We start from the raw sequence: 15,000 nt of genomic DNA, 5'->3' as shown, positions 1-15,000 counted from the left end.
CATCTTGTGTCTTTAGCCTCCGGCAGCTGTTGGATTGGATGGATCCCGGGGAGCTAAGTCTTAATCAAGTCCTTTTTTCCTCTCTTAGAGAGAGACTCAAGTTTGGAATAGAAAAGGGTGTAATCATTAGGAGCTAGGAAGCTGCTTGGAGCACTTAGCTGTGGTGATGAGAAAAGAGGAAGAAAAAAACCCAACAGTCACACAAAACTTCACCTTCAAGCTCCGAGCTCTGAGCTCAGCTCAGCACCGGCTGAGAGAGCCGACAAGCACCAAAGGCTTTTTTTTTGTATCTTGAAGGCAGGATGATCTGTTCTACCTGTAAAGTCTGTGATCCTAACGAGGGGCAAATGTAGGGGCTTCGGTAGGCGGCCGCAAACTCCAAAGCAGACTAAAACCAGGGCCCTTGTTGTCCCTCCTGTCAAGAGGACTCCATCCAAGCGTTTAGTCTTCCTTTCAGCTTCCTATTAACCTCACTTCTTAGGAGATTATTGATATAAGAAAGGAAAAAAAAAAAACAACAGAAGATGAACTTTGAGGTCCCTCTGGAACAGAGAGAGAAAGGAGAGAGCTAAACTTAAATCCAAGCATAGTTAAAAAAAAAAAAAGTCATGACACTAAATGTGATGCTGATAACAGCATTTCTGAGAACTATCACGGGGGCCTCCTAACAGGTCTCCCTGCTTCTAGTGTCCAATCCATCATCCTGCTGAACAGCAGTCAAATGGATTGTGACACACAAGTCTGACCAAGTCTTTCTCCATAACCTTCAGGGGCCCCCTATTGGGTCGAGGATAAACTATTAACTTCCTCTGCTTAGAGTGTAAAGCCCTTCACTGTCTGGCTCTAACCTACTTTGCTTAATTTTTTTTTTTTGCAAGGCAATGAGGGTTAGACTTGCCCAGGGTCACACAGCTTGTAAGTGTCAGGTGTCTGAGGTCGGATTTGAATTCAGGTCCTTCTGAATGCTTACTTTTTAATATATTTTTTCAATTTCCTTTTTTTTCTTATAAGCTTAACGACCATCACCTAACACAAATATGTCAATAGAGCAAGAAGAAATAAGAGTATAGTTCATGGGGGCAGCTAGGTGGCGCAGTGGATAGAGCACTGGCCCTAGAGTCAGGAGAACCTGAGTTCAAATCCGGCCTCAGACAGTTAACACTTACTAGCTGTGTGACCCTGGGCAAGTCACTTAACCCCAATTGCCTCACAAAAACATAAATAAATAAATAAATAAATAAATAAATAAATAAATAAATAAATAAATAAGAGTATAGTTCACAGAACCGTGAACTTCTGCCTTTTTTTCCCCTAAAAAAGTATATATTAAATTTACCATGGTATTAATTACCATTTGTGTCTCCTGATCTTTTCATTTGCCTTCTGAACATTTGATTTTCTATTGATGTTCTTTTCTTTTAAAAATAAAATCTCAAGGGGCAGCTAGGTGGCACAGTAGATAAAGCACTGGCCCTGGATTCAGGAGGACCTGAGTTCAAATCTGACCTCCGACACTTGACACTTACTAGCTGTGTGACCCTGGACAAGTCACTTAACCCTCATTGACCTGCAAAAAATAAATAAATTAAATTAAAAATAAAATAAAATCTCTAGCACTACCCACTAAACTCTTCCAACCTCTAAATGGAAGCCCCCTGCCTGATAACAGATGCATATAGTCAAGCAAAAGAAATTAACACACTGGTCAGGTCAGAAAATGTATGTCTTATCATTTTTTAGCCAAAACACAGGAGGCATATTTGATCATCAATCCCCCTGAAGTCCTGATTTTTCGATTTGTTGGTCAAAGCACTTAAGTCTTTCAAAGATATTTCCCTTTATACCTCAGTTACATCCTTCCTTTCCAGACTTAAAAAAACCCCATTATTCCCCTTCTCTTCACATAATTATCTCCCCAGACTTCTCATTTCCTACCTGGCTGCACTCATTTTGGACCTCTCCACCATGCCCCCAGGAAGGAGCCTCTTCATGGGAAAATCTCATCCTGCAAGATCCAATCAGCCGCAGTCCTCACATCTCATTAGGACCCCCTGTCCCTCTATCTGGAGAGTGGAACCTTAAACTTTCATTTAAAGAAAGGGCACATAAAAGACATCTCCTTGTTCTCCCCCAGGGAGCACTCATTTGGGACTTTTTTCACTTTTCTACTAGGCCCCCACAGGTATATTCTTCATCTTCTCTCACAACTCCCCCACCCTTTCAGCTTTCTTTCATGTGTTGTCTTTTTCTACTAGATTATAATGTTTTTACATTTGTATTCCCAGCTATTAGCATAGTGCTGGGCACACAGGAGGCATTTAATCAATATTTCTTGAGTACTGTCCTCCTACTAGCCAAGCTGGCTCTGGTTCCTCTCACATCCCATTTCCTTACTCTAGGATTTTGCATTCTCTGGGCCTAGTATACAGGTCTTCTTCACTTCTGCCTTTTAAAAGCCTGACCTCCCACATAGACCCAAATCAAGTACCAAGACCCAATGGGAAGCTTTTCCCTACCATCCTAGTAGTTTTTAGTACACCTTCCCTCCTTTTCAAACAGTCTCATATCCACTTTAGAATGTGAATTCTTTGAGTAGAGATAGTTTCATTTATTGCATGTGTATCCCTAGTGCTCAAAAAATGCTTGTAAATGATCTGTTTATAGGTTGTTTTCCCCATTAGAATGTAAACTCCTTGAGGGCAGGACCTGTTTCATTTTTGTCTTTGGATCCTCAGCGTCTAACACTGAGCCAGACATGTATATGTCTTCAACGATTATTTGTTGAATGAGGAATACTTTGAGACAAGACAGTCCCTGAATGGCCCATATCTATTGTGATTAGAATAAGGGACAGAAAAGATTGATGCAACAGAGGTGTCCAGGGAACTTATTCCCTGCCCCCAGCACTGTGACTTACCTACCAAGTGGCTACAAGATATTTCCTCCAGTCTGGGAATAATGATGCTGATGGTGGTAGAGGTACTTTAAAGTTTGCTAAGCACTTCACAGATTTGTTTTAACCTAATAACCCTAATAATAAGTGCTATCATTATCCCCATTTTATAGAAAAGGAACCTGAGGCAAACAGGTTAAGTGACTTGTCCAGAGTCTCACAGATAGTATCTGAGGTGAACTCAAGTCTTCCTGACTCCAGGCCCAGAGCGCTATATACTTTGTTATCTATCTCGCTGTTTCATAATATTATGGACTTTGGGCTAGAAAGAACCTTAGCGACTATCCATGTCCAGTTCTTATTTTATGATGAAGAAACTCTAAATGGAAAGAGGAAGAAACTATAAGTCATGATTCAAACCCAGGTCCCAAACTCCAAACCCAAAATTCTTTACATTATATCACCCACCTGCCCTACACATCCCGTATGATTCTTGTTTATGTGTTGTTGTTTTTTTAACTGAGATCCCAGTGGAATACTAGGGCCGACCAGCTTCTAGCCAGCCCTCATTCCTGCTATTTCCCTTCTGATCACTTTAGGAGAACTGCTGAAGGGTTAAAAGTCAAGTGATTACCCACAGTCACAAGGCTAACCTGTCAAGTGATGGATTCAGGAATGTGCTAATAAATACTTAACAACCAGCTCTCCAAAAATAAAAAATGGAGTTATGACGCATTTTTTAGTTCAATCTGCATCATTAATATTTCCTCTATCACTTTGATGGAGACAATCAATAAAACAATAACCCCAACACCCGATTTATAGCATTTGCTGCTTTCTAGGGTATAAATGCTCATGTTGAAATCAGTCTGGTTTGAGCTGGCTCCAGCACATCCCTGGATGAATTCCAATCTAGGCCTTCCTAACTCCAAGCCCAGCCCTTTGATTCCCCTATTCTACTGCCCCAGTGGGCAATACCTTGTCTTTCAAAACATCTCAAATGTACATGTTGTCTCCCCTCAAAAAATGTAAACTCTCTGAGGGCAGGGACTGCATCATTTATCTTCATATCCCCAAAGCCTAGTACAAGGTAGGCGCTTAATAAATGCTAGTGGATTGGATGGCCTGTGGATACTCACATTTCAGTAGAGATTTAAAGTGACAAAGTGTTTTTCTCTACAACAGCCCTGTGATGTGTGTGAGGTTCGTAGTACAAAGATTATTTTCCCATTTTATAGATGAAGAAGCCCTCAGAGCTGCTAAGTGTTTCAACTGTCCAGTTCTCCAGATGTCAAGCAAGGCTGGCCCTCTGGGTACCCCACCATGCTGCCCAGGGACGTTGACCTTAAAAACAACCCTTATTACAGGTGTTAGCAATTCTCTTTCCCCTTAACAGGTGGTTGATGGATTCCTTAGATCAGGATGCACAGAACAGGGTGGCAATGGAAAGGATAGACATCAAAGAAACACAGTTTACTTTCCAGCGCTGTTACCAGGGACCCTTCGGTCAAACCCTCAACAACCCTGTCCCTCTTCATCCAGAGATCCTTAACTAGAGAAGGAGGTTACAGTGCTAAGGGTTGGATGGGCTATGAATGAGGGGGAAGGAAATAGCACCTATATGCCAGGCACTGTAGTGTGAGGCCTTTACAAAATTCTCTCAACTGAGTCATTGGTAAGAAGTGAACCACTTCTCACTATGGAGTGAGGTAAGTGGAGGGTGGGGAGACAGAGGGGGATGAGGGAGAGGGAGAGGGGGAGGGGGAGGAATCACGAGTACTTTATTTTGAAATGGGACCAGGGTTCAAATCTCAGCTTTTTCACTTTCAACAAGTGTAACCTTAGGAAAGTCACAGGCTCATAGACGAATAGGTGTAAAGAAATTCAGAGGTTATCTATTGTACCATCTCATTTTCTAGCAGAAGACACCAGGACCCTGGGAGATTAAGTGGCTTGCTCACAAAGAGGTAGTAAAAGTATCAGAGGTAGTCGTCACCTCTATGGGCCTTGGTTTTCTCATCTGTAAAAGGCAGGGGCTGAACTAGATGACTTCTGGGGTCTCTTCTAGCCCTAGACCTATCATACTTTCCTTTCAGGGTCTTCTTTAGGGAAGGACCACCTCTACAATGTCCCTATGAGGACAACCACTGAGCAACTTCCAAAAACTAGAGTCTTCTTCCTGTTCCCTCTTCCCACCTAAAATTAAAAAACAAAAATGAATTCAGGGCTAACTATGCTACTGACCTCTCCGATGACCTGACCTGGGTCATGCTCATTAGGTGACCTTCTTTTGGAGGTGAGACACTGACACAATCACAAGATCTCACAGTTGGGTGGTACCTCCGAGCTCTGCATCCTCTTCTGTAAAATGAGGATCTGGGCTTTGATGGCCTCTGTGCCCCTTCTAGCTCAAAGTCTACTTATCCTATGTGAAAAGCAGTCCCTTCTACCATCCACCCTACCAGTGGGCATCCAGCCTTTGCTGGAAGACTTCCCAAATCTGACTTCTAACCCAACTCCCTTAGCTCCTCATTTGGTTTCACACAGTACCTGGTACAGTAAGTCTGCTTAATAAATGTTCTATCCATAATCTATCCATTATCTATCTATTTTATTTCTTTCCTTCTACCCACCCATCCACCCACACACCCATCCATCCTTCACTGGGAAAGTATCTGTCTGGAAGTGTTTATTTCCAGTAAGACTATTTCTAGGGGCAGCTAGGTGGCTCAGTGGATAAAGCACTGGCCCTAGATTCAGGAGGACCTGAGTTCAAATCCCACCTCAGACACTTGACACTTACTAGCTGTGTGACCCTGGGCAAGTCACTTAACCCCCATTGCCCCACAAAAAGAAAGAAAGGAAGAAAGAAAGAGACTACTTCTAATTCTTCAACTTGTCCTTTCAAGCCAAGAACACACCTACTCTCTCCTCCAGAATACAGCCTGGAAAAACTTTAAGCCAGCAATCTGTAAAACTGGGTGAAACATAACTCCCCTCCTCCAATGAATCAAGGTTTTATGAGCTAGAATTGTGCTCCAACAAAAGGGAAGCTGTTCCTGCCCACAAAGAGCTTACACTGAAGGACAACTTGGTAAAAAACCAAGATTCCTGCAGGGAAGGAAGCTGAGGAGGGAAGGGGTGATCCCAGGGCAGAACAGCCCGGGAGCCGTGACCCACCTGATGCTGTGGAAGCAGTAGAGGAGGCGGGTCCCAGCCCAGGGGCCCTGGCTGTTGCGGACGATGGTGATATACAAGTACACCCCGATGGCCACGGTCCAGAAGAAGGAGCTGGTGTTGGCGAAGGTGGAGAGGGCTCCCTGCACCACGCAGTCCCAGGTGGTGTCCTGGAAGTCCTGAAGTACCCCATAGAAGTAGGAGGCGGCCGAGAGCAGGTCCGCCAGGGACAAGAAGAGGAGCAGCTGCCGAGCCCGGCTCCGCAGGTCCGGCCACAGGGCATGGGTGCCTATGAGGAGACTGGAACCCACGAAGGAGAGGACGCAGGACAGGAGGACCACGATCTTCTCCGACGGATAGATCTCGGTTGGGGGTGCAGACTTCGGGGGGTGCAGCATGGCCAAGGAGAGGAAGGAGCAAAGAGGGCCTGGGACGGGGGGCTTCCAGGAGCGGGGTAACCAGGGGAGGGAAAGGAGAGGGGACAGTGGGAGTTGTAGAGGGAGGAGAGATGGGGATCGAGGAAAGATGCTGTTGGAGTGCCGACCAGTGAAGGAGAAGAAAGAATGGGAAATGGAGAGGAGGAGCTAAGGCGGGGGGGGGTCTTGGGGAAAGAGGGAAAGTGGAAAAGGCTGGGGGGAGCTGGGGATGGGGGGAAAGGGAGTCCGGGAAGAGGCAGGGAGAAGGGGAGCTGAACAAAGAGGCCAGAGGAAGAGGAGGCCAGAAGCAAGCTGGGAGTCCGGAGGGGGGAGAAGTCTAGGGGAGACTAGAGACGAGGCGGGGGGGGGGGCGGGACCGAAGCAGGGAGGAAGAGGGGAAAGGGGCCCAGGGACTTCAGCCGGAGAAAGTTCGCAGTTGTTGCTGCCGCGGCCGGAGCTGAGGAGTGCGGGGTGGTGGTTGGGCGGCCCCGAGGGGCGGCCGCTCTAACTGCTCCAGTCCCAGCGCCGCGCACCCCGACCCGCCAGTCCGCCCCCTCTCGCCGCGGGGCAGCGGCGTCATGTGAGCCGTAGCAGCGGCCGGGCTGTGCCCAGGACTCGGGCCGGCCGGAGCTCGGCTCGGCCCCGCCCCCATCCCGCTCCGGACCCGCCCTGTCCCGGCCCTCGTGGCTCAGCTGGCCACAGCTGCTGCTGCTGCTGCTGCTGCTGCTGCGGCTGCTTCGCCCGATGGGTAACCACCGCGTGCTCCGTGGTCATCTCGCTTCGAGAAGACCCCCTGCCACCCTCCTGGAAAGACTCAACATTTCTGAGTCGGACTCCTTTCGCTTTCTTTTCCTTTTTCCCTGGGCAGGGAGCTCTTTGCTGTGGTCCCTGTGTCCTTTGTGGGCCAGAGAAACAAGAAGCAGGTACTTTCTTTTCGGGTCACTTGGGATGGGCTGGAATTCCCCTAAGGATCCCCCCTCTTGAGTCCCAGACACTCCAGCCCCGGGTGGGAGATAGCGCAAATATCACCATCGTCTGTCAGCTTATTTTACGGAAATCTTCCCTGGCACCCAGCTCCATGCTCAGAGGCGACAGGGACCACTGCTTTTAAGGGGGTGAAGGGAGCAAACTTATTAAGTGCCAACTCTAGGCCGGGCGCTGTGCCAAGCGCTTTACAAAATTAGCTCATTTGATTTTTGTTTTGACGCTTTTTCCTTAAATCACTGGCTTCCACCAGAAGATACTTTCTCTACAGAGGATTAAATGAGAGGCCAGGCGGAGAGAGCTCACCTCCTACTCAGAAAGACCTGGATTCAAGTCCTACCTCTGATATAAGCCAACCATGGGCAAGTCAAGGACCTCTCAGAGGCCTGATCTTCATCAGTGGAGGGGAGCTCCCACAATGGGAGCTCTCTATACCGTGAAATAATAGGATCCTGGATTTTGAGCTGGAAGGACCCTTACCGTCTGTCTGGTCCAGCCCCCTTCATTTTATCTGGAGGCCCCGAGAGATAGAGAGATTGCCTGGATCCCCACAGTTTCTGAGGTGAGATTTGAATCCAGGTATTCCTGACACCAAGGTTTATATCCAATATGCTAACTTATCACACCACTGTCCTGGGTTCCTCTGACCTCCCCAATTTTTTTTTGGAAAGGGAGCCAGAAACCACTTTGGCATGCCCACTTCTGAAGACAAAACCTATTGGCCATGTGGGATGGACACATTGAAAAAGAGACCACTTGCTTCTCAATATTGGGAAAAGAAAACATATAAAAGAACTTTACCCACTCCCCCTTTAAACACCTGCAAAGAAATTTAATAACCTGATAGCCAACTGTTGAGATTTAATATACAGGGGGCAGCTAGGTGGTGCAGTGGATAAAGCACCTGCCCTGGATTCAGGAGTACTTGAGTTCAAATCCAGCCTCTGACACTTGACACTTACTAGCTGTGTGACCTTGGGCAAGTCCCTCATTGCCCCACAAAAATAAATAAATAAATAAAGTGCCATAGAGAGATTTAATATACAAAGAAGGCTTGACATTCGGTTTTCCATTGCTAGCATGCCAGGATGTTACAGCAACATATTGTAGGCATTAGTTATGAATTATGTGACCCCAGACCAGCCACAGAGTTCCTCCAGCCATGATGGATAGACTACCTCCAGCAAAGTATCTTGGGCAAACGACCAGGAGTTCCACGCTGAGATTCCATTCATATTTCCCCTGTGGTGAAAAGGCCACCCTCTAGAGCTGTCCCGACAATCATTCCACAAAGATTTGATTCAGAAAACATTTATTATCATTTACTGGGTGTCAGGCTGGGGGAAGCCAAGCAGGCAGTTGGGAGTATACCTATATATATACCTAGCTGCCCCCTGTATATTAAATATTAAATCTCAACAGTTGGCTATCAGGTTATTAAATTTCTTTTCAGGTGTTTAAAGGGGGAGTGGTTAAAGTTCTTTTATATGTTTTCTTTTCCCAATATTGAGAAGCAAGTGGTCTCTTTTTCAATGTGTCCATCCCACATGGCCAATAGGTTTTGTCTTCAGAAGTGGGCATGCCAAAGTGGTTTCTGGCTCCCTTTCCAAAAAAAAAAATGGGGAGGTCAGAGGAACCCAGGACAGTGGTGTGATAAGTTAGCATGGCATATTGGATATAAACCTTGGTGTCAGGAATACCTGGATTCAAATCTCACCTCAGAAACTGTGGGGATCCAGGCAATCTCTCTATCTCTCTGGGCCTCCAGATAAAATGAAGGGGCTGGACCAGACAGACGGTATATATAGGTATATAAAATAAATATACATCACTTTTTACTGTTGCCAAAATTTTCTTGACCCCCACATTCAGTTACTGGACGTGGAGTTGTGACCTACAGTTCAAGAAGCCAGGGCTTAGGGGGCAGCTTGGTAGCGCAGTGCATAAAGCTGTAACAATCAGAATGACACCACCTGCTGGAGACTTACTGTAGAAAAGCTCCGCCATGAGGAGAAGGCCTCTGAGGGCAAGCCATGTGGTCAGGGTCCTTGGTGTCAGGAAGTGACGTTTGCCCGTGGGTACTGTCTGTCAAGACTACCAGCCATGAAGGAGGCTGGCGGGATGGTGCTTCCTCTTTGGCTGCAAGACATCTGCATGGTGGCAGGAAACTTCAGAAGTGGGAGATTAGGAAGGTTAGGATTGCCAGGTTATAAGAAATCTCTTCTGTCTTTCTCTTTCTTTTACTATCTTTCAATAAACCCTTAAAAAAATTCTAAACTCATTTATCAGTGACTTTAGTCAGTTTCCCCCCAAAACTGGGGGGGACAGATTAGAACCCACATTTAGAATTTGAAATTACAAAGCACCAGCCCTGGATTCAGGGGGAACTGAGTTCAAATCCAGCCTCAGACACTAGACACTTACTAGCTGTGTGACCCTGGGCAAGTCACTTAACCCTCATTATCCAAAAAAAAAAAAAAAAAAGGCAAGCCAGGGTCTAGGGAATTTAGGGAATTCCCAGATGGTTTAACCTCTACTACTACAGGTGGCACCTTCTTGGCAATTTACAGTCTTAGAGAAATAGAGAATTGTCTAGAGTCCTTAGATCTTCAGGGTCACACAGCCTGTGTGTATGTCAGAAGTAGGATGAACCAAGATCCTTGGGGTCTGGGCTCTTTATCGAATAAGCTACAAAGCCTCTCAAATGCAACATCTAGACAAAGTCATTTCAAGAGGGAGGGATGTTACCAACGCTCCAGATCAAGAGAGGCCCCCCTAGGAAGCACCTGAGCAGAGCTTTGGCAGAAGCTGGGGATTCTCTGAGGCAGAGGTGGGTGTGGTGATGTCACAGATTCAAAGCTAAACTTGGGCTTCAGAGGCCATCTCTAACCCCCTTGTTTTCCAGATGAGGGTGCTGAAGCCAGAGTGGGGCAGGGAATTACCCAGGTTCACAGAGCTTGGATCCTAGACCAGAGATTCCAACCCCGCTCCCGATGCACTAGGGACCACCACGGGGGAAAAGGGTGAGCGGAGTGAAATGGACTATCCTGTTTGGGGAACTGCTAGCAGGTAGGCTAGTTTGATTGGGATGGCATTGAATGTGGAAAGGACCCAAGGGACACCACAAACTCCCAACCATTTCTGGAGTTCCACCTTCCTTTGAAGTCAGGTTCCATTTACATAGCTGCATTCTTTCCATCTCTTCTTTCATGGTCTTAGCACTCCATCATTCTAGAGGGAATTCCCAGGAAGCCAGGATGGATTTTTCTGGTGCCTGCCAGACGCCACCCTCGCTGTGGCTGTGCCCTGTCAAGAGCAGCTGGTGACAAAAAGGCATCTCACCTTGCAGTTGTCCTACCCCATTTGTCAGCCTGGACAGGCAAGGTCACAGCCTGTTAATGTCACCACCATGCAGACAAATGGGACACACACTCATCCTGTTTGGATATTGTTCCATCCCACTCCCCCAAAACACACACATGCTAAGTGCCGGTCTACACCAGGAGCTCTGTCCTCTCTTCGGCAGCATTAGGGACACAATTGGGACAGGGTCCAATTGGGGACAGTGTCATATCCTTTCTCCAGAGTTTCTACAAGTTTCCCTAGAGAGTGCTCTAATTTCTGAGTTCACCCCTAACCTCATCCTGTTCCCACATGGTCACTCCATTGTTTTCTTTTTCTTTCTTTCTTTCTTTTTTTTTTGCTGGGCAATAAGGGTTAAGTGACTTGCCCAGGGTCACACAGTTAGTAAGTGTCAAGTGTCTGAGGTCGGATTTGAACTCAGGTCCTCCTGAATCCAGGGCCAGTGCTTTATCCACTGCGCCACCTAGCTGCCCCGCAGTGTTTTCTTAAACATGAACCATGAAGACTTCTATTGGGATTGAGGAAAATGGTGGAACGAGAAGCCTGACTGTTCAATTTTCCTCTTCGAGCGTTTTGTCTTGACTCATCATTACTACTGGTAAGAGATTCCCACATTGTGCTATTGTGGGCAGAGCTGAAACAAGAGTTGGGAAGACCCTTGTTCAATTCTGGCTTCTGAAACTGGTCAAATGACCCTGGGCACCTTATGAATCCCCTTCCTGATCCCAGGCAACAATCTGAAACTGAAAGTTACAAAAATGACCTTTATTAGAAGAGGGTGAAATTCACAGGGAGTCCCCAACACCAGAGAAATCACACGTCAAGACGAAAAAAAAAAAAGCCTCACCAAACATATATTTATGTAACTTTTTAAGGTTTGCGAAGCATTTTACATACCTTATCTCATTTTTTTTCTCACAACAACCCTGTGATGATAATAATATTATTCTCATTTTACAAATGAGGAAACAGAGGTGAAATGAAGAAGGGACAGGGTCACACAGTTATATTTATCCACATTTACAGATGTGGAAACTGAGGCAAAGAGGTATTACATTACATGCAACTATTAAACACATGAGGTAGGATTTTCCTGACTCCAGGCCCAAGACTTTATTTACTTGGCCACAGGACCTGTGATTGTCTCAGATCACCAGCCATCTATCACCTACACAAGACCCTTCTGGGATTCCCTCAGTCTCTTCAAAATGACTACCAGACCCTTCCCTTCCTTCCATTTCCCCACTACCAGTAGAGAGTAAACACCCTGAGGACAGGGACTGCTTGGGGGCAGGGAGGTATCCTCTGTTTCGTGCTGATGAGGAACTTGGTTCGTGGTAGCAACTTAATGAATCATTGAATTGAATCAACTCTGGCACACCACTGGGACTGAAGTTCTGAAGGAACTTTCCCCTTTCATTGTGAAATAAACAGATGTCTCCTCCGGAGGGGGAGAGAGGAAGTGCTCTGGGCCAGCCCTGGGGCTGACTGAGCAACAGCTGGGCTGCTACACGTGGCTTGGGAAAGCTGAGAAAGAGGCTGGTTTCTTCACAGTTCTAGAATTGGCTTCCTCCCCCTTTTGTTAGACCAATGATGGAGCATTTCTTCACCCAGAGATAGAATTACACCTAGCGCTGGTCACAGATGATGACAGAAGAAGAATGAATGTTAGAAGTCATCTCGGTCAGAGATTTGTGCGGTTTTTTTTTTGGCAGGGCAATGAGGGTTAAGTGACTTACCCAGGGTCACAAAGCTAGTAAGTGTCAAGTGTCTGAGGCTGGATTTGACCTCAGTTTTTCCTGAATCCAGGGCTGGTGCTTTATCCACTGCACCACCTAACTGCCCCCAGCCAGAGGTTTTGTTGTTGTTGTCACGGACCCCCTCCTATTGACCCCTTCTCAGAATCATGTTTTTAAACATCTAAAATAATAGGGGATTACAAAGGAAACCAATGAGATTAAAATAGTTATCAACATATTTCTTTCTTTCTTTTTTTTTTTGGCGAGGCAATGAGGGTTAAGTGACTTGCCCAGGGTTACACAGCTAGTAAGTGTCAAGTGTCTGAGGCTGGATTTGAACTCAGGTCCTCCTGAATCCAGGGCTGCTGCTTTATCCACTGTACCACCTAGCTGCCCCTATCAACATATTTCTTAAAATCATGGACCCCACATTAAGAACCCCTAATTGTACCATTTGACAGATGAGAAAACAAGCCCTGAGAGGTATAGGATCATAGATTGGGGTCTGGAAGGGACATCCTGCATATTATGTACCAGAACCAAGCCCTCTGATTCCAAACTCAGTGAACTTTTCCTAGTTCTGGTCCCTGACAAGGAAACCTTGTAAAAGGGCCCTCCTTCCTAGCCTTCCCAGCCCAAGATACTATGGATGCTTTCTAGTCAGTGCTAGAATACTCCAAGTTCTGCTTCCCAGTCCTCTTTGAAGAAAACCAGGTTTTGCTGATTGATCTTGATGGCTAGTTAAAGATCAGGCAATCTGCAACCATTTAGAGGGAAGGTAAGGGGTTCTTGTTATCGACTTCCTTGTCAAAGATCTCACAGATGCGGTACTAGGCTTCATCTGACATTTAATGAGAGAGGAGGGCAAGGGCCACTTTGGGTGTTTGTTGGAATGCATTTTGCTGTGTCAAAAATAATATTTTAATATGGTAAGCAGCTGTGAGTTTGGAGCTGTGGGGAACCCCCCCCCCAACTCAGATGACAACTGTTTGTAACACAATCACGTCGTCACCTGTGGCTCACATATGTTTGGTGATCTGCCCACAGTCATAGAAAGAGGACTCTGGTTTGTGTTCCTCATTTCAAACTAGCACCAAATAATGACAGAAAATTGTTGATATTAAATGTAATATTAACTTAATCACCCTACCAATGTGAACTTCAGCATTGTCTTTATATTCCTACCCTTAAGATAGTCAATTAGGTTGAGCTGAACCACGCCCTAGGCCCCCCCTCCCCCCCCCCCCCCCCCGCCCCAATTTTGCCTTGTAAAGGAACCTGGCTGGGGGCAGCTAGGTGGCACAGTGGATAAAGCACTGGCCCTGGATTCAGGAGTACCTGAGTTCAAATCCGGCCTCAGACACTTGACACTTACTAGCTGTGTGACCCTGGGCAAGTCATTTAACCCCCATTGCCTCACCAAAAAAAAAAAAAAAAGGAACGTGGCTCAAGTTGGATCTCAACTTCTGATGTCCTTTTCCCCCTCCATTAGGACTCATAACACAAAGGGCAAAATAGCCAGAATGAAGTGGTTTTCCTTGCCCATATAGCCAAGGGCCACTGGGGGGGGGTCATGATCAGGCCTTGCTCCCTCATACTACATACCCCGCCCCCCCCACACACCTTAAAAGAAATTTTAAAAAACCTTTCATGGGTCTCTTGATTGGGAAATTTAGCTAGGGTGGCAGGTTTGTTACCCTGTTATCTGAAAGGCACTTTATTCCTCAACTCATGGCTTTGATTTATTTCAGGACTTGACAATAACAATAATTGTTTTCTCTGCATTTTCTCAATATGATACAATGGAAAGTGTATTGGGTTTGCAGCCAGGGGATCTCAGGTGGAATCCCTAGCTCTGGCATTTAACTGCCTATGTGATCTTGGGCAAGTCCCTTCATCGTTCTGGGCTTCAGTTTACTCATCTGTAAAATGAAAGAGTTTGGCTAGAGGAATTCTAAGGTCCATTCCAACTCTAACTCTTAAATATGCTCTAAAAATAAATTTAATAAATCCAATTCTATAAGTCCTTATTAAGAGCTTCCTATGTGCAAGGCACCTTCCTTGAAGCAGGGGAATAAAAAGATGAATAAGGTATTCAATCCCTGCCCGAAGTAGCTTACAATCTACCAGTGAACATTCCTAGTACCAAGTAGAATTGAAGCCTTTGTAGAGTTGCTGCTAACCTATGCTTTTGGGGGTCAGAGAAGAATGAAGTTCTAGAGTATTTGGCTATATGACATAGTGGGAAAAGCACTGGCCTTGGAGGGAATCCTGAGTTCGAATCCTATTTCTGACACTTTTATTGTGATCTCTCTGAGCCCTAGTATCTCTTCAGTGCAATGCAGAGAATAAAACCAGTAGCTCTTCCTTCACAGAACTGTGGTGAGGCTTAAATAAAATAGGATAGCTTTGCAAGCCTCAGAATTCT

At 45.9% G+C, this 15,000-nt stretch overlaps 1 protein-coding gene across 2 annotated transcripts in view; it reads right to left on the bottom strand.

Annotated features, from left to right (window-relative positions):
• GPR157 (G protein-coupled receptor 157) overlaps nucleotides 1–7,024 on the bottom strand; it is a 40,845-nt gene extending 33,821 nt beyond the window's left edge. For both annotated transcript variants that reach the window (XR_006355759.1, XM_043997627.1), the window contains exon 1: nucleotides 6,074–7,024. Coding sequence is in view for 1 of the 2 variants with exons in the window: in XM_043997627.1 (XP_043853562.1) it covers nucleotides 6,074–6,468 (395 nt within the window). In the remaining variant the exon portion in view is untranslated. The remainder of the gene's footprint in view (nucleotides 1–6,073) is intronic.
• Between the last annotated feature and the right edge of the window lie 7,976 nt (nucleotides 7,025–15,000).

This window comes from Dromiciops gliroides, chromosome 3 (genome assembly GCF_019393635.1).
Source record: "Dromiciops gliroides isolate mDroGli1 chromosome 3, mDroGli1.pri, whole genome shotgun sequence".
Lineage (NCBI taxonomy): Eukaryota > Metazoa > Chordata > Mammalia > Microbiotheria > Microbiotheriidae > Dromiciops > Dromiciops gliroides.
This window is presented reverse-complemented; position numbering and strand designations above follow the sequence as displayed.